A 22,093-nucleotide genomic window follows, 5' to 3' on the forward strand; every position below is an offset into this window, starting at 1 on the left:
GTCCTGAAGTGTTATTTTATAGTCCATGAATAAAGTCATCTTTAACAATGTATCCTCTTTGTGAGTGTATATTTCTGCTATACTCTATCCTGAATAGTCATTGATTGGATCAGGTGGAGGCAAAAAAGCTCTTAAATTGTCAGTCACAAAGAACAAGGATGGAGTCAAAACTAAATCCTAAAGTTAGTTATTACATCCTCAGTTATTACAGCTAGAAATTAGTGATCAGGCCCAAAATCTGGGTGTGGTGATGGAGTCAAAACAACCATCCTCCCCCACACAGAAAGATGAGGCGGCTGTTAATGCTAATTCAGTATTCGGCCAACATGGACTGAACGGCTTCGTTCACTTCCTCCGCTGCCATTGCTAAAATTACAAACAGAAAATCGACGTCATCGTTCACAACTTCTTCTTCTGTTCGCTGATTGGCCCGGTCAAAAATCGACCGGGAACAATCGGGTCAAGTGGAGAATAGTGATGGGATTTTCGGCTCCTTTTCGAGATGCGGCTCTAATGGCTCTTCTTACTGTGGAGAGCCGGCTCTTTCGGCTCCCAAACGGCTCCCCATATATATTTTTGACATAATTAATTAATTAATAGCTTAAACCTAATTTTATAATATTTTGTTTCATTATTGACATTGTTAAGCACTTATGATGAGTAAAAATGCCGCATAACAATGCTATAGCAATACCGATGCGTGTGATGTCCGCATGTGCCTGTGCAGGTTGTTTGTCGAGCCTGCAGATAGGAAATGCTGACTTTGCACAGTCTGCACTCTGCCCTGGATTTTGATGTAGCATTAAAATGAGTCCAAATCTTGCTCCGTTTTCTGTCACTCATTTATTTTCACCTATTCAGTTCTCACACTGACTCCCCTTCTTTCTGTGCTTCTTGACCGCTGAGTGAGTGTCTGTACATAAACACCTGCCGACGAACGCTGTACAGCTTGGCCAATTGCCTGCCGTTTCCACAAAAAGTGGAGATAAACTTTTTTTTCAGTGTTTTCCCGCCACATTATTAATTGAAACTATGTGTGATTGGTCAGATGTGTGGAGCACACGCTTGACATGAGGGCAGTGGACCGACCGAGGGAAAAAAACTCTCTGCTCTAGCACTGGCAGAAGAGCAAAACGCGCAAGGAGAGGGAGAAGGGGGGGAGAGACAGCGAGGCACCGCAGGACAAAAAAAAACGATGTGGGGAAAAACAATCGGCTCTGGCACTTGCAGAGCACAAGCACAACGACAGGAAGGCGGAGAGACAGCGATATACTGTAGAAAAAAACGCGGATCCCAAATAGGATCCTAAAACGGCTCCCATTGTGGAGCCGGTTCCAATCGTTCACTTCAAAGAGCCGGCTCTTAGAGCCGGATCGTTCGCGACCGACACATCACTAGTGGAGAAAGCATATTATGTCTATGGGAGGAAGTCCAGACTGTGTTGGAAGCGAGACCTTCAAAGGAAGGCGATGGTCAGGCTAGTAATTCACTCAACAAATATTAAATATATTTTTGGTCAATACGGTACTGATTTTACAATAATAATAAATGTTTGTTGGGCCAACAGCAATGGAATTTGGCAATAAAAATGAAGCTTTGAAGAAAATCCTTCAAGATGTCGCCTCTGCTTCAGCTGCGTCTACTGGTCTTTGGCGCCCTCTACGGGATCCTTTCCAACTAACAAGTGAGTAAGAAAGAGAGAGAGAGGATAAAAGAGCGAAGGGCTAACATAACTGTGGGTTAACCTACGGAGGAAGTCGCAGCCAACCCAAACTACGGCAGTTCCACAGAGGCAGACCCTGAGGCACCGACCGCAGCATGCAGCCGCCACCCAGGAAGGTAAGAGAGTCTGATGAAGGAGAGCTGAATATTTACTCACTCTAAAACCTACTCTCACTTTTCTGCTTGCTTGACTTGGATCACATCTGAACAGTTCAGACTGAACTGTTATTTTAAGGCTGTTGCTTGATTATAAAGCAAAACTGACATTAGGTTACTGTGTGTGGCAGTAACCTACTTTTATTTGGAATATTTGAAATGTTTTTGCTCTTTGGGGAAAAACAATCAATGCTCTCCCAGTTTATAAATATTATTCAGTTAGCATCAAAACTTAGTAAAATCAGATGTCTGATGTCCAGTATAAACTGGTTTAAGAATATCTTCATGAATTTACTCTGTTGATTAAGTGCACATTAAAATGAGATAATATTGACCTTTTCCTGTAAAATTACTGAGTTTTCTCATGTCTGAAAATAATCATGTTAGTGAGGAAAGGGTGCAGTACAGATTAAAAGTGCAGGTTATTGTTCTGAGTTCTTCTACAGCATGCTAAATGAAAGGGAGCTACATGTTGGCATCTCTGACAGAAATGTTTGCATGAATCTGATTTTGATTGGCTTGAAAGTGATACCAGGGAAAGTGTCTTTCTGCCCTACCATCACAAACATAAAGAAATACATCTAGCTAAACACCAATGAAACTTCAGCTGCTTTCTGAATATGTCAGGTTGGTTGTGTGTGAAAACAATGCATAATATATTGAGCAGCTGCTGTTTATCAGGTGGAGTATGTAAAGTTACACTGTCAAAAATTAACAGAAACAATTTGAGCTATTTAGCTTGTCGTAACAATAAAAAAAGGAGATTCAGTTTTCAAAGTCATATTTTCACCATGTCATTCATTCACTTATAAATGCCACTGTTTCAAGCTACATATTTACTTAGCAAGCTAAAAGAGCTTACAAACTAAATATTTAACACCAATTTAAATGCTTAGTTAGCAATATAATTGATTAACTTCAAATTAAACACTTTGTTAGCGAGCTAAATGTTTACTTTTGAGGCTAAATACTTAGTTTCCTTATCGTTTGTTTCTAGATATCTGACTCCATCTCCCTCCTGCCGACAGTGTGGACATGCTAAGCTGCTATCACCATGTTCTCTGTTTCCATAAGACTCAGTAATTCAACCTGCGGCACCAAACTTCAGTGCAGTTCAGGTTAATCAGAAAGTTCCGGTTTAATAAACACTGCTCTTTTTCTATCAGTGTCAAATGTTAAGAGGTGGTTTTTCAGCTGCTCTCTCAGAGCTCCTCACCACAAACACACAGCAACCTGCCGGTCGTTTCCCTTCACTGTCACACCGACTATTCACATCATAAACACAGGCCACAGTCTCTACATTTTTGGATGATGGAAAAGGCCGTGCTCTGTCAGCACTAGCATAGCGTCATCGCTGTTCTTTGTGGCATGCTGGTGACATGTGAAAACTCTTCTGCCGTGGGGGGCAGGAAGGAAGATGTTTCAGCTAGCCTGCAGACGCTAGCTCTTCTCCATATCTACTCATACGTCACTTGAACTGGGTCACCGTAAACAGGATGTTTAGCAATGGCAAAACTGAGGCTGCAATTCAGTTCTTTAAGTCATAGGAGGAGTCATAAGAGCCAGACGAGACTATGATGAGAAAGTTCACATCTCACTGTTTGTGGTTTCTGCTGGTCATTCATTGTAATACTGTATACGCTATTGCTATAGCTGGCACCATTGCATAATGGAGTGAGAGAGCACAACAAAACTAACTGAACTATTCATTTATACTGTAATTAGGTAATTAGCACAAATCCTAAATTAGCAGAAGGACCTATGTTGTAGAAAGAATGTGACATCACTTTGTCCTGTGTAGATCTGCGTAATATTTTGCTGGACAGCTCAATGCAAACAATTTTTTATGTCTCCTGTATGGCAGTGTGGTACTCTGAATTGTTGTCTGAGCGTCGAGGTGAGGCCCAACAGATTTACTTCCAGTGGTACAGGTCTCGCCATGATGCTCCTCTTGATACGTATGTGAAACTTTATTAGAACTCACTTTGGGCTCAAATGTAATGGACATGCAGTTGGTAAATAAAGGAGAACGCAAAGGGAGAAAGGTGGGGGAAAGTTTTAAAGGTAGAGCCAAAGATAAGAGGAAAGAAAGAAGCAGAGAAACCAAGTCCACATCCCAGAAGTCTGCTCCTACACCTGCAGAAAGAGAAAAAATCTGGAATTGCTGATAAATCTAATGAACTGATCTGGGTCTGAAGGCTGACAGTCAGAGACCCATCCCGTCTAAACTGTAGCTGCTAAATATTTTTGCTTGGTAAGAATGCTATTAAAATGCCAAGATATATGACATATTAAGAGACATTATAATTTGGTCAAACTACAAAAAAGCTTTTATAACCCCTTTGTTGTCCATGTTAAAAGTTGTACTGACAGATTCCTAACAACATGGATGAAGAGTTCGATTACCTGTGAAGTTGTGGATTTGAAAATACAGGAAATGTTGCCATCCGGGGGGCTAATGAGGGTCTGAGGATAGAGCTTTAGAGAGAGAGAAACTACTGTCAGAGAAGGGTGAGGATGGGGGGCATAATACGGGATATTTACGGGAAAATAACAATACAGCAGCACATATTATAATGTATAATAGCTCATACATTGGGATTGGCTGATAAGTATTTGCTAAAGGAAAAAAAGTCCCTTTGTGCATACTCAATAATAAGAAGCGACAGACAGGAGGGACAGTTTGGGCACGCTAAGCTGCAGCTCTGAAAGTCTTGGAACAAACTTACCAACCCGTCTCTGAACCTGTGTTCAGGTAAAGGAAAGCCAGCAGGTGAAGCTGCTGTTCTCAGAGCAGCTCAGCAAACTGCAGTCCAAACATCACCAGGACACCGAGCTACTGGAGGAGATCAGGTGGGTCATAACACAGATTGGGGGACATCTGTATGAACCCCGCCGTTCCCCCCTTCGTACCCTCCAACAGGATCACTGATAGGCTGACGGATCAATACTGACATTCAGTTGAAGCGGTGTCATATTCTGTTTGTCTCTGTTTTCCCCAAGGTCCTTCAGTAAGCAGAGAGCAGCTATAGAGAAGGAGTATGCTCAGGTGAGGACACATGGTCTATTTCGGTCCACTGCTGGCCCTTTTACTGGCACCTTTTATGGTTTTACTAGGAAGCATCATCTTTATTGAATTCCTGTCCTATATTTGCTTCTGTTGTGACATTACTGGGCCCTGCTGTCAGGAATAAGACAGTGATGGCTTCCAGCTTCAACTCCCCTGTGAATGTTAGCTTTGCACGGCAGAGCACAATACCGCAACTACTTTTGTAGATGTGAAAAAAATTAGGATGCCTCATTAAATATTCAGCCTTTTAGAAAGAACCGCTCACATTTTGAAGTCTAGTCTTTATTTGTCGCTGGAAAGGAAATGATTTCATTACGAGTAAACAGCAAAAATAAACCCTGTTTTGTTCAGTAAGCAAAAATGCATTTCCTGACCAAAAATTAATACACCAAAAATATTTACAAAGTGTGATGAGTTTGTGAGTTTCACCTTTGTTTTCATGCTGAGTTTTTAAAGGGGTAGATTATGTGTTTTTCAGTCACATACTGCCATCTTATAGCGAGTAACTGTGTTACCTTCAGTTGGTATAGAAATGCTATAGATATCGAATATGACCTAAAAGAAACGTGACTTTTGAGCTAAATGCCTTAAAATTGGGCCTCTGTCTCTTTAAAGGCTCCTGCTCTTTCTGGAACCCATCACAATATGGCTCCTCTATTAACCTTTTAACAACATTTTTACCTTCGTTGCACTGAGCTCAACAGATGCGCAGTTCCACCAGGTGTTTGCTAATTGCTGCTGGCTAGTCTGAAGGAGCTGGATGGGGACGTTGCGGGGTGGTGGGTTCTATAAGCAAGAAGCTCAGACACAGCAACTTCAATGACGAGCTTCGTCCTCAAAGGTGGGGCTACGTCCACCCAGGCGTTTTGCATACCTGAATGGTTGTCATGAAGATCAAAGGATATTTTGTTGTCATAAATATCTCATTAGAAAAAAATTATGACTTCCAGTGCTTTCAATGTCATGGAATGTCTTTTCAGCACATAACCTGTAAGGATTAACATCTGCAAAAAATGTCCAAATAAATTTCCCTTTTCATGTTTACATATTATTTATTATTATACAACTCATTCATATATCTATCTTACTGATGATTTACATTATTTAATAAATTGACTCTTTATAAAGATCCTCATTCCTGGAACACACACAGGACCTTTCCTCCATTTCCTGCCAGAATATTTCAGAATTCTTCATAAAATCTATCAGGACCTGGAGGGTTTTGATCAGGCATGATTTCAGCTTCCTGGAGTTCAGCTTCAGGAAGAAGTTGTTTTTTTTTCTCTCTGCACCACAGAATTGAACTTCTAACAGACGTTTACACACACGTGTGTGAGAAATGGCTCACCTTCATGTGAAGGCACACAAAGCTCATTTCTTGTAAAGATAAAAACTAAAAGGCCTGGAATTTCATGATTTATAACTTGCTGCATTAGATCTGCATTAGACGGTGTGTTAAATGCATGGTCTGCATGTTTGCAGCCTCTGATGCCTCTAGCATTCTGGTGAGGGAATTTCTGTATATTAAGGTTCAAAACAAGCTAAACAAATGTTACAGTGTGGATTAATAACTCAGTTTGTATTTATCACCACATGCCCACATACCTGTACCTACCCAGAATTATTTTTAGAAAGAGACTTCTGGTTTTCATGTCTCCTCCCTGTGTGTGTTCTCTGCTGTGTGACACACATCCTGACTCTTTAAGCAATTTAGATTCTTGAGATCAGATTATTTAAACATAAAATGTTATGCAATACTTATTAAACTACTGCACTGAAACATCAGATAAAACTATCAAGCAGCGATACCCTTACAGATGGAAAACATACTTCCTGCCAAGCTTTATTTAATTATACAATTATTTATTTTGGTGGTGGTGGGCGGATTGGTTGCCAGTAGAAGTTAAAATACCTTTATTTATTTTTGGGAAATAAATAACGTATTTATGAGGTTGTCTCGTTTTCAGGCTCTTCAGAGGTTAGCCGTCCAGTACCAGAAGAGAGACTGGCAGAGAGGAAATACGGACACTGTGATTTCTGGGTGACTAACACACATGCACGTACACACACACTCAGATACTGTACTTGCCTATTTTACACAACAACACTTTTTTATTCCGTCTTGTTATGAATAGCAAATTGTAATGCAAGTCAAAATTGAGGGTCATTTTCACCACACAGGATAAACATGGTTGTTGTTGTAAACTATGCAGCCATTGGTGTCTGATTATGTTACACAATGAGCAACAAAAGTAAGAAAAACTGTATGACTACCTTCATCCCGCCTCACTTAGCAAAATATTTCATTTTTAATAAGGTGAAAATGAACAAAGTTTTTGGCGAATTATCAGAATCACAAAGTTACTTGTTAAACTTTCTTCCCATTGTTCAGGCTCCTAGGGAGACAGTACTAAATCAATAACATGACTAATGCAAACATGATTATGGCGCAAAGATTAATAAGTAATATAATAGAAATCCATTGTCTTTCTGCTCAATATGTCTGCACAGAACAAATGTGGGAACACATTATTTTAACAGTATATATAATTTATTCTTTATTTAATATTTTACTTGTATGCCCATGTATTCAGATCTATTTAATTAAAGCAGGGACTATGCATAATAATTTGGAAGTACACCAGTTTGCAGCTCTAAGCCTCTTTCATTGGTCCCACAGTGAGGCTTACCTTATTAAAGCTCTTATTCAGCGACTTTCTGTAAACTTACACAGTATATTGTTTATATTGTGTAAGTGTGAGTTATTGATGCTGGTGTGTGTGTTTTCAGGAGTGTGTTTGGTGTGTGGCGATCGGTGGTGGACGCCACAGCTCAGACTGCCACCTCTCGACTCGCTGCTGCAGAAGAATACCGTCGGCTTTTTGGAGACACTTCCAAAAGCATCCACAACGCCAAGGAGATCTGCGCTAAACGAGTGAGATGGCATGCGAACCTTATGCTGAGGATCATTTAGCAGGGCGAAGCAGCCCCTCAGAAACAATGACGGGGAAACGACACGTTGCAGGTTCTGGAGCAGCTGCAGAGGGTGCAGGGCGAGGTGGTGGACGCCCTGCGAGAACTGCACAGGGTCAAGAAGAACTACCACCACCTGAGTCACATCGCCGGCGTGGCCAGAGAGAAAGCGGCTGACGCTCAGACGAGGTCAGAGTTTCAGTAAAACATCGTCTACATCAGGGTTTCCTCCAGTGTATTACAAGTCACCAGGCTTTACTTGGCCCCCCACCAGGCTAAGTGTTTTATTTTATATGGATGTACTGTATTTTTTTTTTTTTACAAGTAACAGTGACAGTAAAGACGGATTTAGCTACGTTTATAGTTGACACATTGAACTGGGCGTGTGGGCTGTCCCTGCACCTGCCCGTTGGCCTCACATGCTATTTTTCCAAGTCATGATGCCGACTTGTGCACCTCCGAATTTGTAACTTTTAACATTTTTTAACACAAAAACCTGGTGGTGGATCGCCATAGTGTTCCTGCCATTGGGCTATGCAAGTTTTCTGGGGGGAAATCCTGTACATGTATATGGTTTCTATTGTCTCAACTGGCTGCAAATATTCTCTTTACACAGAAATCCAAAAAGCTGAGGGGCTGTTATCATCATAAAAGCTCCCGTTTGGCCGTGATGTGACAGTCAGGCCTATCACAATAATACATTTTGCTGGACATCAAATTGTCCCAGAAATGATTGCAACAAATGATAATATTGTTGTTTTGAGCCCATTTACTAATATTGATAATGGTATAAGTTACAATGTATAATGGTACAAGTTTGCTCTCTCTAAGCCCAAACAGTTTTCCTATTGTTTTTTACTCATTTGTAACATGTATTCATTTCTACCTGCTTATAGAAGTAGAAAGAGTGAACATGGGATTTTCCATTTCAAATCAGGTCAACATAAGATGACTGCTAAGGTATGAACCTGCTGTAGCTGTTTCTTTTTTTTCCACATTTTTTCTGCATTTTTGGGGTCTAAAATGTGTTGTTTGATTCAATTTGATTTAGTTTGTGGGAACCTGATTCATCTACAGTTGAAACCAGAAGTTTACATACACTGAATAAAGAAAAGACGTCTTTTTTTTTCTCATTGTCTGAACATAAATTGGACCAGAACTCTCTTGTTTTAGGTCAGTTAGAATTACTAAAATATTTCAATTTGCTAAAGGTTGGTCTGATTTAACCTAAGACAGAGAAAAAAAAACATATATGCACCTTTTTATTCTGTCTATCAGTAAATCGGTTTTGCTTGTGAACCTAATGATTTCCACTTCTTATTTATATGTATGTTGTGCTCCATTGTGTGTGTGTGTGTGTGTGTGTGTGTGTGTGTGTGTGTGCGTGTGTGTGTGTGTGTGTGTGTGTGTGTGTGCGTGCATGTTTTTGCAGCTCAGTGCCAGGCTGAAAGAGTGTGAGGACCGTTTGAATGAAGCTCGTAATGAATACCTGTTGACCCTTGCAGCCGTCAACTCACATCACCAGCACTACCACACTAAAGACTTACCTCTCCTAATGGAGGTGAGAAACTCACACACTGACCAAGTGGAGATGAGGGCTTCTCATATTTGATACATTATAACCAACCAAGGACGCGACTAGTTTTTCTTGTCGTAAACTGCAGTACAACAGACATCAAATGTCTGTTTAACCATTAAAATCTAGTAAAAGTGTCTGGTTTCCTCTGCTTTCCTCACCAGCAAATGGACGGAGACGTTTACGACGATTTGAGGCACCACTTCACCCGGCTGTGTGGGACAGAGATGGACACCTGTCTGGCCTCACACAAGCAGTTCAGCAAGACATGGGATGGTGTTGCTAAGGTTTGTATACACACACGCCTACACGCACACGCACACACAAAACCTGGAAATTCCATGGTAAAACTCCGGCACTTGCCATTGTTGATTATATGGCTAAAAATGCTGCTGGAGTCAATGTTTTACTACAATACAATGTTTTGACTTATGGGGAAAAAAACTATGTTTTCTCCAAAAATGAACATGAAAGCAACCCGTAAGATGAATGTACAAATGTAAAATGTACAAAAGACTCTTTTCACCGATTAATTCATGTGTGGCAGCTTCACATCAAATCAAAAATTCTAAATTGTTTTACAGTTTACAGATAATTTTCTTGCCCAATTTTATTGTTTACAATTGTGAAATAAATAGACATTTTTACACTGTATGCTACTGTATGTGAGCACATGTAAAGACAGGAAAAGACACTGTTATCCCACAACACCTGCAGTGGAAACAGAAAACAGAGATGTTGTATAGATGATTTCTGCCAGATGTCAAAGTCATATTTCAATTTCAATGATTATCTTATCTTATCTTATCTTGAAACTAACAGATAAAAAGAGGGATATTCTCTGGGGTCAAATATGGTTCCGAATTTTATTTGAGTGCTATGAAAGGGGGAGTATTGTGTGTTCTTGAGTCACATAGTTCCACCTTATAGCACAATCAAGTAACTATGTTACCTCCAGTTGTTATAAAAATGTTGTAGATATCAAATATGACTTAAAAGAATTTTGACTTTGTAATTAATGATATGAAATTGGGCCTGTGTCTCTTTAAGAAGCTCCTGCTCTTCCTTAAGCTCCACCTTCAGAAAGTCATCACAACATGGTTCCTCTATTAACCTTTTAGCAACGTTTTTATCAGCGTTGCACTGAGAAGTAGCTCATATAATGAGCTTAGCATGCACAGTTCCACCAGGTGTTTGCTATTTGCTGCTGGCTAGTCTGAAGGAGTTGAGTCGGGGAGTGATGGGAGGGGCTGCTCTGTGTGGTGAAAGCTTGGAAACTGCAGTTTGGAGGAGGGGCTTCGTGCTCGAAGGCAGCACCAGGTCCATCCAGGTGTTAAACACAACTGAATGGTTGCCATGGAGACTAAAGGATTTCTCAAACATGCAAGGCAACACTCCAGGCATGTTTTTGATGAGGGAATAACATCATAGCATGATGTTAAAAGTTGATTTTACATAACACTGCCCCTTTAACAAAGGATCACTGAAATAAAGAACGAAGGAATGTAATAGAAAATTGCATATTATAATGGTATTCATTAATATTTTTATCTGTATTTTAGCTTGGGCTTTTAGAAAAAGTGATTATAGGATTGCTAAACTAAAGCCTTTCCACCTCTTCAGTGTGGGGCTTTCCAGGTGGAACATGCCAGAATGTTGTCTGAGTCCAGACATGAGACATTCCTCATTCCCATGCAGCAGCAGAAAAATAAAAGGCTAACATAGAGGAGAGAGAGCAGAGCAGGAGCAGCCAAATAAGGGAAAGACAAGGTCGCTTGTGTAAATAAGACAAAGTCGGGCCAAACGGTGAAAAGGCCAAAATAAATATGGTGCAGGAGCGCTTAAAGGAGAGAGAAATCCAGCACCACATCACTTAAGACGAGAAATTTGTTCTGAGTCGTTCTCTGAACATCTGGAGCCAAAATTAAACCATCTGCAACCCTGAATTACATGTGAGGCAGGATGAATGTTTTTCAGATGATCAGTGAACAATTAATTTGATGCACACTATTTGTTTTCAGGTGACCAGAGAGAGGAATGTTCAGCAGTTTTTGCAGGAATCCATTTCCTTCACAAGAACATCAGATTTCACCTTCCAGCCTGCTCTGCGGGACGTGGTGTGTGTTCCTGCGCTTTGTCTCCTCCTTCACTCATTGATTTGGTGGAGTTGTGAAAGAAGTTTTGCTTTCTTACAGATTTTTTCTTGTTTGACAGTGAAAAGCTTAAGATTATAAAACAAACTTAAATATCAGACAAAGTGAATACTAAAATCAATTTGCAAATGATAATTTTGTTTATTAAATAAGCAAAAGGTATCCAAACCAGCATGGCTCTATGAGGAAAGGTAACATAGCAACCTACAATAGTAGCTGACTGTGTCACGCTGGTAACGCTCAGTGAGCTGCTTACTTTGTTGTGGAGGACTTGTGGCGCACTCTTGCTTGCAGACTTGTTTTAATTCAGCCATTCTGACAGGTTTTGAGCGTTGACAGCCTTTTTAAGGTCAAAGCACATCATCTCAGTTGGATTTGATTTCAAACTGACTGGAAACTGAATTTAGGTTTTCAAAAAAAACTGTGTTCCTTCTGTCAAAGATAGAGTACAGGGACCACATGGGCCAATGAAACAGAATTTAACAAGAGAACTCAACAAACTTATATTCTCTCTATATATTTATAGAGAGAACACAAGAACACAGAGGCACTCATGAACTTGACTGAGAGTCTTATACAGTCCAGCAATGAAAAAATGAAAATCAGGGAACTTACATAGAGAGGAAATGTGATCAGTGACAAAGGAGCCTAAAGACCAAGACACACGGGATCCAATTTGTCTCCAATCAGATGGAAACTCGCCTTGGATGACGTATGCAGCAGTTAGAAAACGGTGAAGTTAATGGGACCTCGTGACTGACCTGATGTCTGTTTTGGTCTGAACTGCACAGGAATTTGCTGAGTTCGAGAACTTTGAAATTCAGAAGTTCAAGTTTTACTGTGGGACTGGTTTGTGTTTGTGCTGGCAGGATTTCCATTACATACTGGTGTGAATACTTGATCTCACAATTCCAGTGGTCTGTAGAGGAGCCGTGTCTCGACGTTAAGTCTCGACGTCAGAGGAATGTTGAACAGCTGTGGGAGAAAACTGAGCAGAAGAAACTGACTAATCCAGACAACACTGAGGGAGACAAATTCACAATACACAGAGAACAGAACACAAGAGATAAGTAAGGTTCTCAAAACAAAAGGCATATTAGCATTAATGACAGCAACAAAAAACAGGAAATTAACTTTGAATGGCCATCTTTACAAACAAAAGTTGACAGGAAACCTGAAAATATCACTTGATAATTATAGGTTACTGGAAGATTAATATCTGAACACCAATTATAAAGTCTTAAAAAATGCAAACATCTCAAAAAAACTTAAATAAATAAGCAATGCTTAGCTTGGGGGTACAAGTAAAGCCTGGTGGCCCGCCAGACTTATCACTATAAGTGATAAGTCACTTATGTGAGGATTGTTTTCTACTGGAGAGCTTTTCTAAACTAAACTCCAAATAATCATTTTTGCAGATGAACAGTTTAAATTGGGCTTTAAAAGAATCAATCATTTCAATTTCTCTTTCAGACCACAACCCAACTTCCTCTATTATTATTATTATTATTATTATTATTATTATTATTATTATTATTATTATTATAGTCACAGTTCTGATTACAGGTGGAGACATCCTTATCTTACTGTGCAAAGTGTAACATTTTCTTGTAAACTTTTGCAATATTTGGCCTGAAGCTGTCTTAGTGCTGTCCTCTTTGGGTTGAACGGTGGCTATTGCAGTAGTGTTAAGGAAAGAAATAAGTCTTACTTAAGGTGAAACACTAGTCAGCAGCACACAAACAGCTGTTGTTCCTCTGACCCTGCAGGACTCAGGAAAAATGATTTGAGTTTGTTTCTTACACAGATGACTGCACTGCAGGACATGCAGGGCTCTGAGGGAGAGAACTGCTTGGTGAAGGAGGCCAAGAAATGGGCTGCCAAGGCTGCCAAGGATTACAAGATCGCCACTCATGGGCAAAGGGTGAGCAGAACACAGAACCATAACTCTGTGCTTTACCTTTAACCTTTCCCCTATTTAGATTTTTTTATCGGCTGTATCACTGTAACCCTTTTCTTCTGGAGTTAAAGATTGCTCTATCTTTGTCTTTCCAACTGGTCCAACTGTAAATACATGGCTGAATATGTGTTCACTTTATTAAAAAGTGCATGTATACCATAAACAACCGCTTGTTCTAACATCTGAAAGAAATACTGCAGAACTGAAACAATCCAAAGGGGAACAATTCAGTTCAATTAAAAAATATGATCTAAGTTTCTTCAAAGAGTTGTTGTGGATGGTGATGCTGTGGATCTCTGACTGAAGACTGTAGCTGTATGACTGTCATCACATGCTAACAGTTGAATATCTGGGCACCAGAGATGATATTCCACAGTAACATGTCCTGGATGAAACCATCCGCTGAAACTATTCTTTACTTATTATCAATTTGAGTGCCTTTAGAGAACACTGTGGCATCTTTAAGAAGTATTCATAGCCCTCTATCTTTTCCTTATTGTGTAGCATTCTGACCACAAACTTTGATGCATTTTATTCAAAGTTTATTAGGCTCCACAATTTAGTGCTGAATTGGGAAGTGTTTTTTTTCTAAAACATATAGCAAAAACATATAGAAAATGAAAAGTGTGGCATACATTTGTATTCCTGAAACAATACATTGCATAAGCACTTTTTTACCACAACTATAGCTGCAAGTCTTTAGGTCTAAGAATCATTTCACATTTTTCAGGTCTACAAACTGATATGTTGTCCTGCAAATATCAGTCAGATTGAATGAAGAGCGTTTGTGTACACTGGATTTCAGGTCTTAGCACAGATTGCTAACTGGAAATAGGTCTGGACTTTGAGTAGGCCTCCTTTAATATGGTTTGATTTTCTAGTAAGGATCAAACCATAATAGCATTGGTTGCAACCAGAACAGAACAACCAAAGCTCTAGTTGGATGTAGGGTTTCTGTCCTGCTGGAAGGTGAACCTTCATCCCAGTTTCTAGTGACCTCTCTTAGGGTTTCTTGTTCTGTATTGTCATGTATTTACCTCCATCCATCCCCCCATCACCAGCTGAACAAATCTTTTTCATTTCTTCAAAGAGTTGAAACCAATAAACACTGAATGTTCAGGCACCAGCATCAGCAATACACACAAATGCGAAGAGATTTTCTTGCTGCCAGTTTAGTCTGGTTTTCTTTGCCAGGCTCTGGAGATGCTGGAGAGTCGACAGAAGCTGTTGTCAGGGGAGACGGGGCTCAATGTGGAGCAGAAGATCACAGAGGTTCAGGAGACTGTCAGGAAAGCAAAGGTTGGTGTGAGATAAACACATTGACTTTAAGTCCTTCTGGTCCGCCTCTCTGTGACTGTTAGTAACAGTCTCAAAGTTGATCAGAAATTCTGACCTTCAGAAATCAATGAAAGTATTGATCAACACCAGGTTTCAACATTATTGGACCTTGTCGGTTTAGCTGAAGGATCTGAGCACGGCGCAAAGCAAAGGCGGTGTTTGAAAATCTGGGAGTATTGATGACCTCTGACCTGGACCTTCAGAGCCACATAAAGACAGTTACAAAGTCGGCCTTCTATCACCTTAAGAACATTTCCAGGATTGGAGGTCTGATGTCTCAGCGTTAGAGAAACTCCTCCATGTGTTTATCTTTAGTTCCACTGATTACTGCAGCAGCGTCTTCACAGGTTCTGACTAAAACATCAAAGCAGCATTCAGCTTCTATGCACCACAAATCTGGAACAAACTTCTAGAAAACTGAAAAACAGCTGAAACACTGAGCTCCTTTAAATCTAGACTAAAAACCCAGCTGGTTAGAGCTGCTTTTGATTCAAAATAACTGGAACATTGATCAATGTATTTGATGGTGGCATTTGACAAAATGTAATGATTATTGCTTGTTTCATAATTGGTGATGTTTTTATGATATAAAGCACTTTGAGCTGCCTCGTTGCTGAAATGTGCTCTACAAATTAACTTAAACTGGAACTCGTGTGATGTCCTGATCGGGGCCGGCCCGTGTCGGTGTGTGTCGGTTTCTCAGCTCAGCAGGGTGAAGGCGGAGGCTCGCCTGGCTCTGCTGGCCCTCAGCGTCTCGGGGACCCAACAGTGGCTCCACAACGCCATGAAGCAGGCGGAGGAGGAGCTGGAGACAGAGCGCCGTCTCAGCGAGCAGAGAAGGTCCACAGAGGAGTTTTCAGTAAGGTCACTCACACACATACATGCACACACACACACACACACAAGATCTCTTGGAGACTCAGTTTGTCCAACAATCAGCCATTTCAACCAGAAAAGGGGCAATATTATGTAAAATCAACTCGTTTGAGCTTTACATCATGTAATAATGTTATCCCTTCATCGGGTGTTGCTTTGATTCTTTAATGCATGTTTGATCAATTATCTAATCTCCATGGCAACAATTCAGCTGTGCAGAAGGCCTGGATAGACTTAACTCCACCTTCCGAGTTGTAGCTCCTCCTCAGAGCTGCAGCTTCCAAGCTTCTGCCAAACAGAGCCGCCCTACCCTGTGACTCCCCCACTCAACTCCTTCAGACTAGCCAGCTGCAGTTAGCAACCACCTGGTGGAACTGAGCATCTTCTGAGCTCATTATAGGAGCTACTTCTCAGTGCAACACTGGTAAAAACATTAAAGGGCTAATAGTGGAGTCATGTTGTGATGACGTCCTGAAGTTTAAGGAAGAGCAGGAGCTTCTCAAAGAGACAGAGGCCCAATTTCAAAACATTTAATTATAAAGCCAAATTTCTTTTAAGTCATATATGATATACATACCATTTTATAACAACTGAAGGTAATATAGTTACTTGATTGTACTATAAAACAGCACTATGAGCCTGGAAACTATGTAATACCGCCCCTTTGACAGACTCCCTCAGTAAATATGTTCGTCTGCTTTAAGAACATCAGTGAACTGGTTGAAAGGTTCCAGTTTTTATTCTTTGAGACTTCTTGCATTATATCAGAGCTTTTAAAGCCCCCATTCCTCGTTTGAATTGCTGTGGATAATTACTGTTGTTAAGATCCCTGACTCAGTTGAACTTTCCAACTTTCTCTTTTTCCCATGAAGAGGGAGAGAAAGTCAGAGCAGAGAAGGCCTCCATGGAGCCGCAGTCTGAAGGGAAATTATGTTAACTGACCAGCAGCATGTGGTCGTTACGCTACACATAGCATGTTCTAAATGGGTTTTGGCCCAACACTGGATTTGATTGTTTAAGAAGCTCTGCCAATGCTCTGTTTCCCCCGATATACTTTACTTTTCCAAAGTTAAAGGAAAAGGAAATCCATTAGTCAGTATTTAAGTAAAAGCAATCTTATTGTTGATAAATGTAGCAATAGAAGGAGACGAAGGGAATTCCTCGTTTATATACTTTATATACTTTAATGAGTTTTTATTATAGTTTTATTGTGCATTTTCTGTCTGTATTTTAATATTCTTTTTTGTACCTTGTTGTATTTTCTTAAACTATCTATATTTTTACTATTACAGTGTACTTTCTTTGGTTTGTGTTAGTGTTTCTGTCACCCTGACCGGCCATAACTGCATAATCGTAAATCCCCCCCAATCTTGGAAAAGTCTAGAATTGTCCCCCCCAAAAAATAACTGAAGAAACATCTGCATTTAAATAATATCAATATAAAAAGGCAAAAGAAACAAAGAACGAACTAAATCTGCCATTTATATAGACTTAAGCTTTTTTTTGTCAAAGGTAGCAAACATCTCATTCATATTTAGCTCTTTAACTTTGAGTTAATTAGAAGAGTTTGAAGCTGGAGGGAGGGAGCTGAGAACAGAAGAGAGAACAGATAGAAAAAAGAAAGCTACGCCTTTATTTCTCACAGTCTTCAACATAGAGCCTTTAAAACCACAAAATAAAATCTGAATATTTTTCTATATAAACCCTGGTGCTAAATGTTACATTTAAGTTATAATACTCCCCAGATATTCATTTCTATCTACCTGCTGGTTCTCCATCACCCAGGACATGGCAAAACTAAAAAAAGGCTTAAAATTAAAGCAACTTAACAAGTTATCATTTAAAAAGCCCATAACTTGTATTGGGAGCCATTACAATAAATCAATGTTTCTGAGGAATTTTATTAAAGCTTTTTTTTAGAACCTTAAATTTTTGTAAAGGTGTAGGCGTAGAGATTAGATCAGTGAGACTGAACAGAACTCGTCTTTTGTTCAGTGAGACTTTTTTACTTTAAAACTTTGCTTTGAAAAGTAACATTTTAGTTTTATTAATTTTTAGTTTTAGTTTTACAACAGTTTGCTTACTTAGAAAAACACGTTTGATATGCATTACTAGTCATTTTTGGTCCTGCAACTTGAATGTGATTTAAAAACTTCTTAAACCACATTTTACATTACTTTTCACTGTAACTTTGCTGACCCCCCCACAATTGGTCTTAAGAAATTTTCCTGTTTATGATCCCCCCCAATAATGAGATGTGATTTACACCCTTGCGTGACTGGACAGATCCCTCTCAAACGTTGCCCAGTCGGTAGACGCTTGGTGTTTTTGTCTCAAATAGTCTAAAGCAGGTTTTTTTCTTAAGAATTTAGCAGCTTCCATCATAGCTTCAGTTTAGCATAATGTCTCAGGCATGTTGACGAACATACATAACCATAATCGTGTCTTTTTTCAGCATCGTTCATTCAGTTTCCCAAATGTATCCCTGTCCTTTCACATTTCTTTGTTCCTGCTCTCTTCTGGAATTTCTTTGGTCTCTGTATGATGATGTCACACACAGAGCCAATCAGAACAGACGTCTTTTACCCTCAGGCCAATCAATGCAGAGGCAGAAGAAGGTCCAGAGAGTGGACCTGACCGTCCTCTCTCTGATCAGCTGTGTTCCTGTTTTTTAGGAGGATGAGTTTGAGCTGACTGACTTTGAGGACTATGATGATGAGAACGGAGACATATTTGCAGATCCAGTTTCTGCCTCTAGAGTGTGTGTGTATCCTGCAGCCTGCAGAGTTGTCTACAGCTACCAGGTGGGCAGCACCAGACCAGCACTGACCGCACTTTAACGAAGGGATTTCACATAGATGTTACCTCAAAACATAAACGCTTTACATCTTATTGTAAGATATGTAAATATCTAACCAGGAGAGCTGCTGCTACAGAACTGTACTTTAAAAAAATGATATTTAAAAAAGATCAATTTAATATAATGTGCTGTTCTTACAGCTATTAAGAAATCATCTGTCTGTAAAAGGTTCAACTCATTTAACAGATTCGAAATCTGTTATTAAACGTTTTTAGCTCATTAGTTATTTTTTTAATTGAACTGTGTTTCTTTTAAAACGAACATCTGACTGGACATTATGTACACAAGACAAACTGGTACAAGAAGATCTCTGCAGAGATTCTTGGTTTGGTGTAGTGAATTTATGCTTTTTGCTCAAAAAAATAAATAAATAATTTGTTGCCGACCGGTTTTCCTCATGAAGGCAAGCCAATCAGATGAGCTGTCAGTCACAGAGGGCGAGGAGCTTCATGTGGTTGAAGACGGAGATGTGGAGGACTGGCTGAAGGTAGCAAAAACAGCAATTTATACAATCATATCAATATAATATAGGGGGGAAAAAAAAGAGCTGCAGGCTACGAATGCACATATCTGCTAATGTCACTTCCCAGGTGTGTAACTCTTGTGGCCAGGTGGGGTATGTTCCTGAGCGCTATGTGCAGTTCCAGTGTCTACCAGCAGAGGACGCTGCTCAGCTGGACAGCTCCTTCAGCTCCAGCTCATCCTCAGGGATTAAAGAGAGAGCAGGGGCCACCGGTCAGTAAAGTGAGCCTGCTGTAGGGATGCTTTATGCTTGGGCTAGTGTTGGCATGTCACTAAAGCATAAAACATAATTTATGTTTTAAATTATGTCATAAAAACATAATTTCACAACTTTACTGATAACGGAAGTAAATATTTTAAATATTTTCTTACTTATATTATTGAAACATACAGAAATGCGACAGAAGTGGGATTCTTGTGTAACATTACAGCCCTAATTACTGCTATTCATGTAACATTAACATTTGAGAGCAAACAAAGAGGACGTCCCTTCATCCACTTTTATCAGTTTTGTTTCAACAAAGACTTTGTTGTCCAGTTAAAATAACTCTGCACAGTAAAACCCTGACAGTCTGATTCTGTACCAACCTGCTGGGTGATCTTCCTGATAGTTTGCTGTGAGGTGGGAGAAGGCCATGAGCCAAATGTTACGAGGATCAGCTTTTAATATTATAATTATAATATTCTTATAATACAGAATATTCAAATATTAAAGTTACTTGTTATGGACTGGCGTTTGTAAAGTGTGTAAAGTGATCATGTTCTTGATCACTACATTGAACAACATGGGACTAACATCTGGTTGCATCTGTTCTAGGTGTTGTCAAAGCTCTGTACTCCTATCAAGCTCAAAGTGCAGAAGAGCTTTCCTTCCAGGAGGGGGCGCTAATTCGTCTCATACGCTGTCCACATGGAGAGGTGTGTAAGCGGGGAAACAAATGTTGTTGTTTTAACTCATATGACCCAGTTTTATTCAAAGAGTTGTCATAGATGCTGATGACTGTGAGCAGGAAGGATCTCCTGTAGTGGTCCATGTTGCAGCGGCTCTGAAGAAGCCTCTTACTGAAACCATTCTAACGTGTGTTTTTTAGGTAGATGATGGTTTTTGGGAAGGAGAACTAGATGGGCGAATCGGTGTTTTCCCGTCATTGCTGGTGGAGCTCCTGCATGAAGAAGAAGAAGAAGAGGAGGAGAAGGAGGTGAGGAGGAGCCCTACAGGATTCTGATGGAAAAATGGCTCCAGAATTCTTCTTTTTCTCATGTTTTGTTTTCTGTCTAGCCTCTCCATGCTGCAGCTATACCTCCCTGCTCATCCCCCATCAAAATCCCCTCAGCTTCTGCTGGTGACTCCGCAAACACTGCTACTCCTCCTGCTGGTGTGGAGGACAAACAGCAGTCTGTTCACATAGAAGAGTCGAGGGTTGCTGGTAAGATGCAGTGTTTCCTCTGGAACGTGATATATTGGCTGTGCCAGCTAAATCCATTGTGTGTCTTTTGGCACAATAGAGGCTGACGCTAGAGGCCCCACTCCTCCTGAGTTCCCCAGTGATCGATTAAGACCAGTATGTGTCATCTTACGCCTACCTTAACAATAAGACAATTATATATTCAAGTTTGAGCTGACAGAAGATGTGAGGACCAATACTTTGACTGTCCTTGTGTGGTTTCAGTGTCGGGCTCCTCCTCCTCCACCAACGAGCTCCACGTGGGACCGTTGAGCTTCACAGGAAATCGTGACTTATTTTGAGCCAATCAGCAATGGTTCATGCCTCAGCAGACACTAGTGGTGTTCTCACTGCCAAAGCTGAGAATGCATCACAGACACTACATAGGTTTCTCTGCGATGGACCTGTTTAAAAGTCAGTATTATGGTTGGCTAAATTAGCGGAAGTTATTGTTGTTAATTCTTGACCAAACTTTACAAACAATATCCCATAACAGTACATTCCTTTAGCAAAGGCATAATCTACATTTAATGGCAGTTATGCATGTGTAGTTTTTAAAATATTTGATGTGCTTTGTACAAAATATTTGTAATTCTTTTTAATGTAAAATCAAATAATTTTGTAGTGGAACTGGTGTGGTTGAATGTGTGCCTTCTACATAGATTGTCGGTTTTACAGAAAAGAAAAAGGGGGGAAAGAAAACCTCTGGTGATTGTTTACATGTTCATTTTATTGGTATAGTTTGTATTACATCCATTTATTGGCAGCTCAGTTTCTTGCTCTAAACAAAACATCTGGGTTGATATAATAAAGAACTTGACCTGGAGGGAATACGATAACCGTCCACCCGATTGGGTTGAAGATGAGAGCTAAGGTGGTGCTTGTTAAAGAATTTTCACCGCTGTTATAATAATAAACATTCAGATCTCTGGAAAACTGCTGATGTCTGTTAATGGCTCATAACTATCTGTTCATGTTAGCTGTAGCTTCATAATAATGACAGTAATGATCACTTGCCATAACATTACAAAGACACTTCCAGCTGAAACGAGAAAATAAAAGCACTTCCTGTTCCTTTATTTCAGAAGTTCGAGACCCATTTATTTACTGCCCACACTTTGTCTTGTTCATTATGATGTAATGTATACCTTAAATTTTTAACATTTCTTATTCAGAACTGAGAACAAAGTTTTTAAATATGAAAACAGAAAATGATTTTCCACTATTATATATATATATATATATATATATATATGTATGTATGTGCGGGCGGGAGGGCATGTGTGTGTGTGTGTGTGTGTGTGTGTGTGTGTGTGCGTGTGTGTGTGTGTGTGCATGTGTGTGTGTGTGTGTGAACCTCCAGCTCAGAGAAAGGATAAGAAAACCCTCCAAACCGTATTTAGTGAAATATATAATGATATAATGGACAATATGAAGACAGA

The 22,093-nt window shown here is 39.8% G+C and overlaps 1 protein-coding gene across 1 annotated transcript; it reads left to right on the forward strand.

Moving 5' to 3' along the window:
• The first annotated feature begins 1,400 nt into the window (after positions 1–1,400).
• Positions 1,401–21,729, forward strand: LOC102218215 (F-BAR and double SH3 domains protein 1-like). Its single transcript, XM_014472489.2, has 22 exons — positions 1,401–1,472; positions 1,568–1,839; positions 4,634–4,731; positions 4,882–4,927; positions 6,916–6,989; positions 7,739–7,883; positions 7,974–8,110; positions 8,818–8,881; positions 9,354–9,482; positions 9,662–9,784; positions 11,519–11,614; positions 13,458–13,574; positions 14,805–14,909; positions 15,652–15,807; positions 18,500–18,628; positions 19,088–19,171; positions 19,275–19,419; positions 20,024–20,124; positions 20,298–20,405; positions 20,486–20,633; positions 20,713–20,768; positions 20,877–21,729. The coding sequence occupies exons 2-22, from the start codon at positions 1,819–1,821 to the stop codon at positions 20,922–20,924; spliced, it is 2,130 nt and encodes a 709-aa protein (XP_014327975.1). The 5' UTR covers positions 1,401–1,472; positions 1,568–1,818; the 3' UTR covers positions 20,925–21,729.
• The last annotated feature ends 364 nt before the right edge of the window (positions 21,730–22,093 follow it).

This window comes from Xiphophorus maculatus, chromosome 23 (genome assembly GCF_002775205.1).
Source record: "Xiphophorus maculatus strain JP 163 A chromosome 23, X_maculatus-5.0-male, whole genome shotgun sequence".
Taxonomy (NCBI): domain Eukaryota; kingdom Metazoa; phylum Chordata; class Actinopteri; order Cyprinodontiformes; family Poeciliidae; genus Xiphophorus; species Xiphophorus maculatus.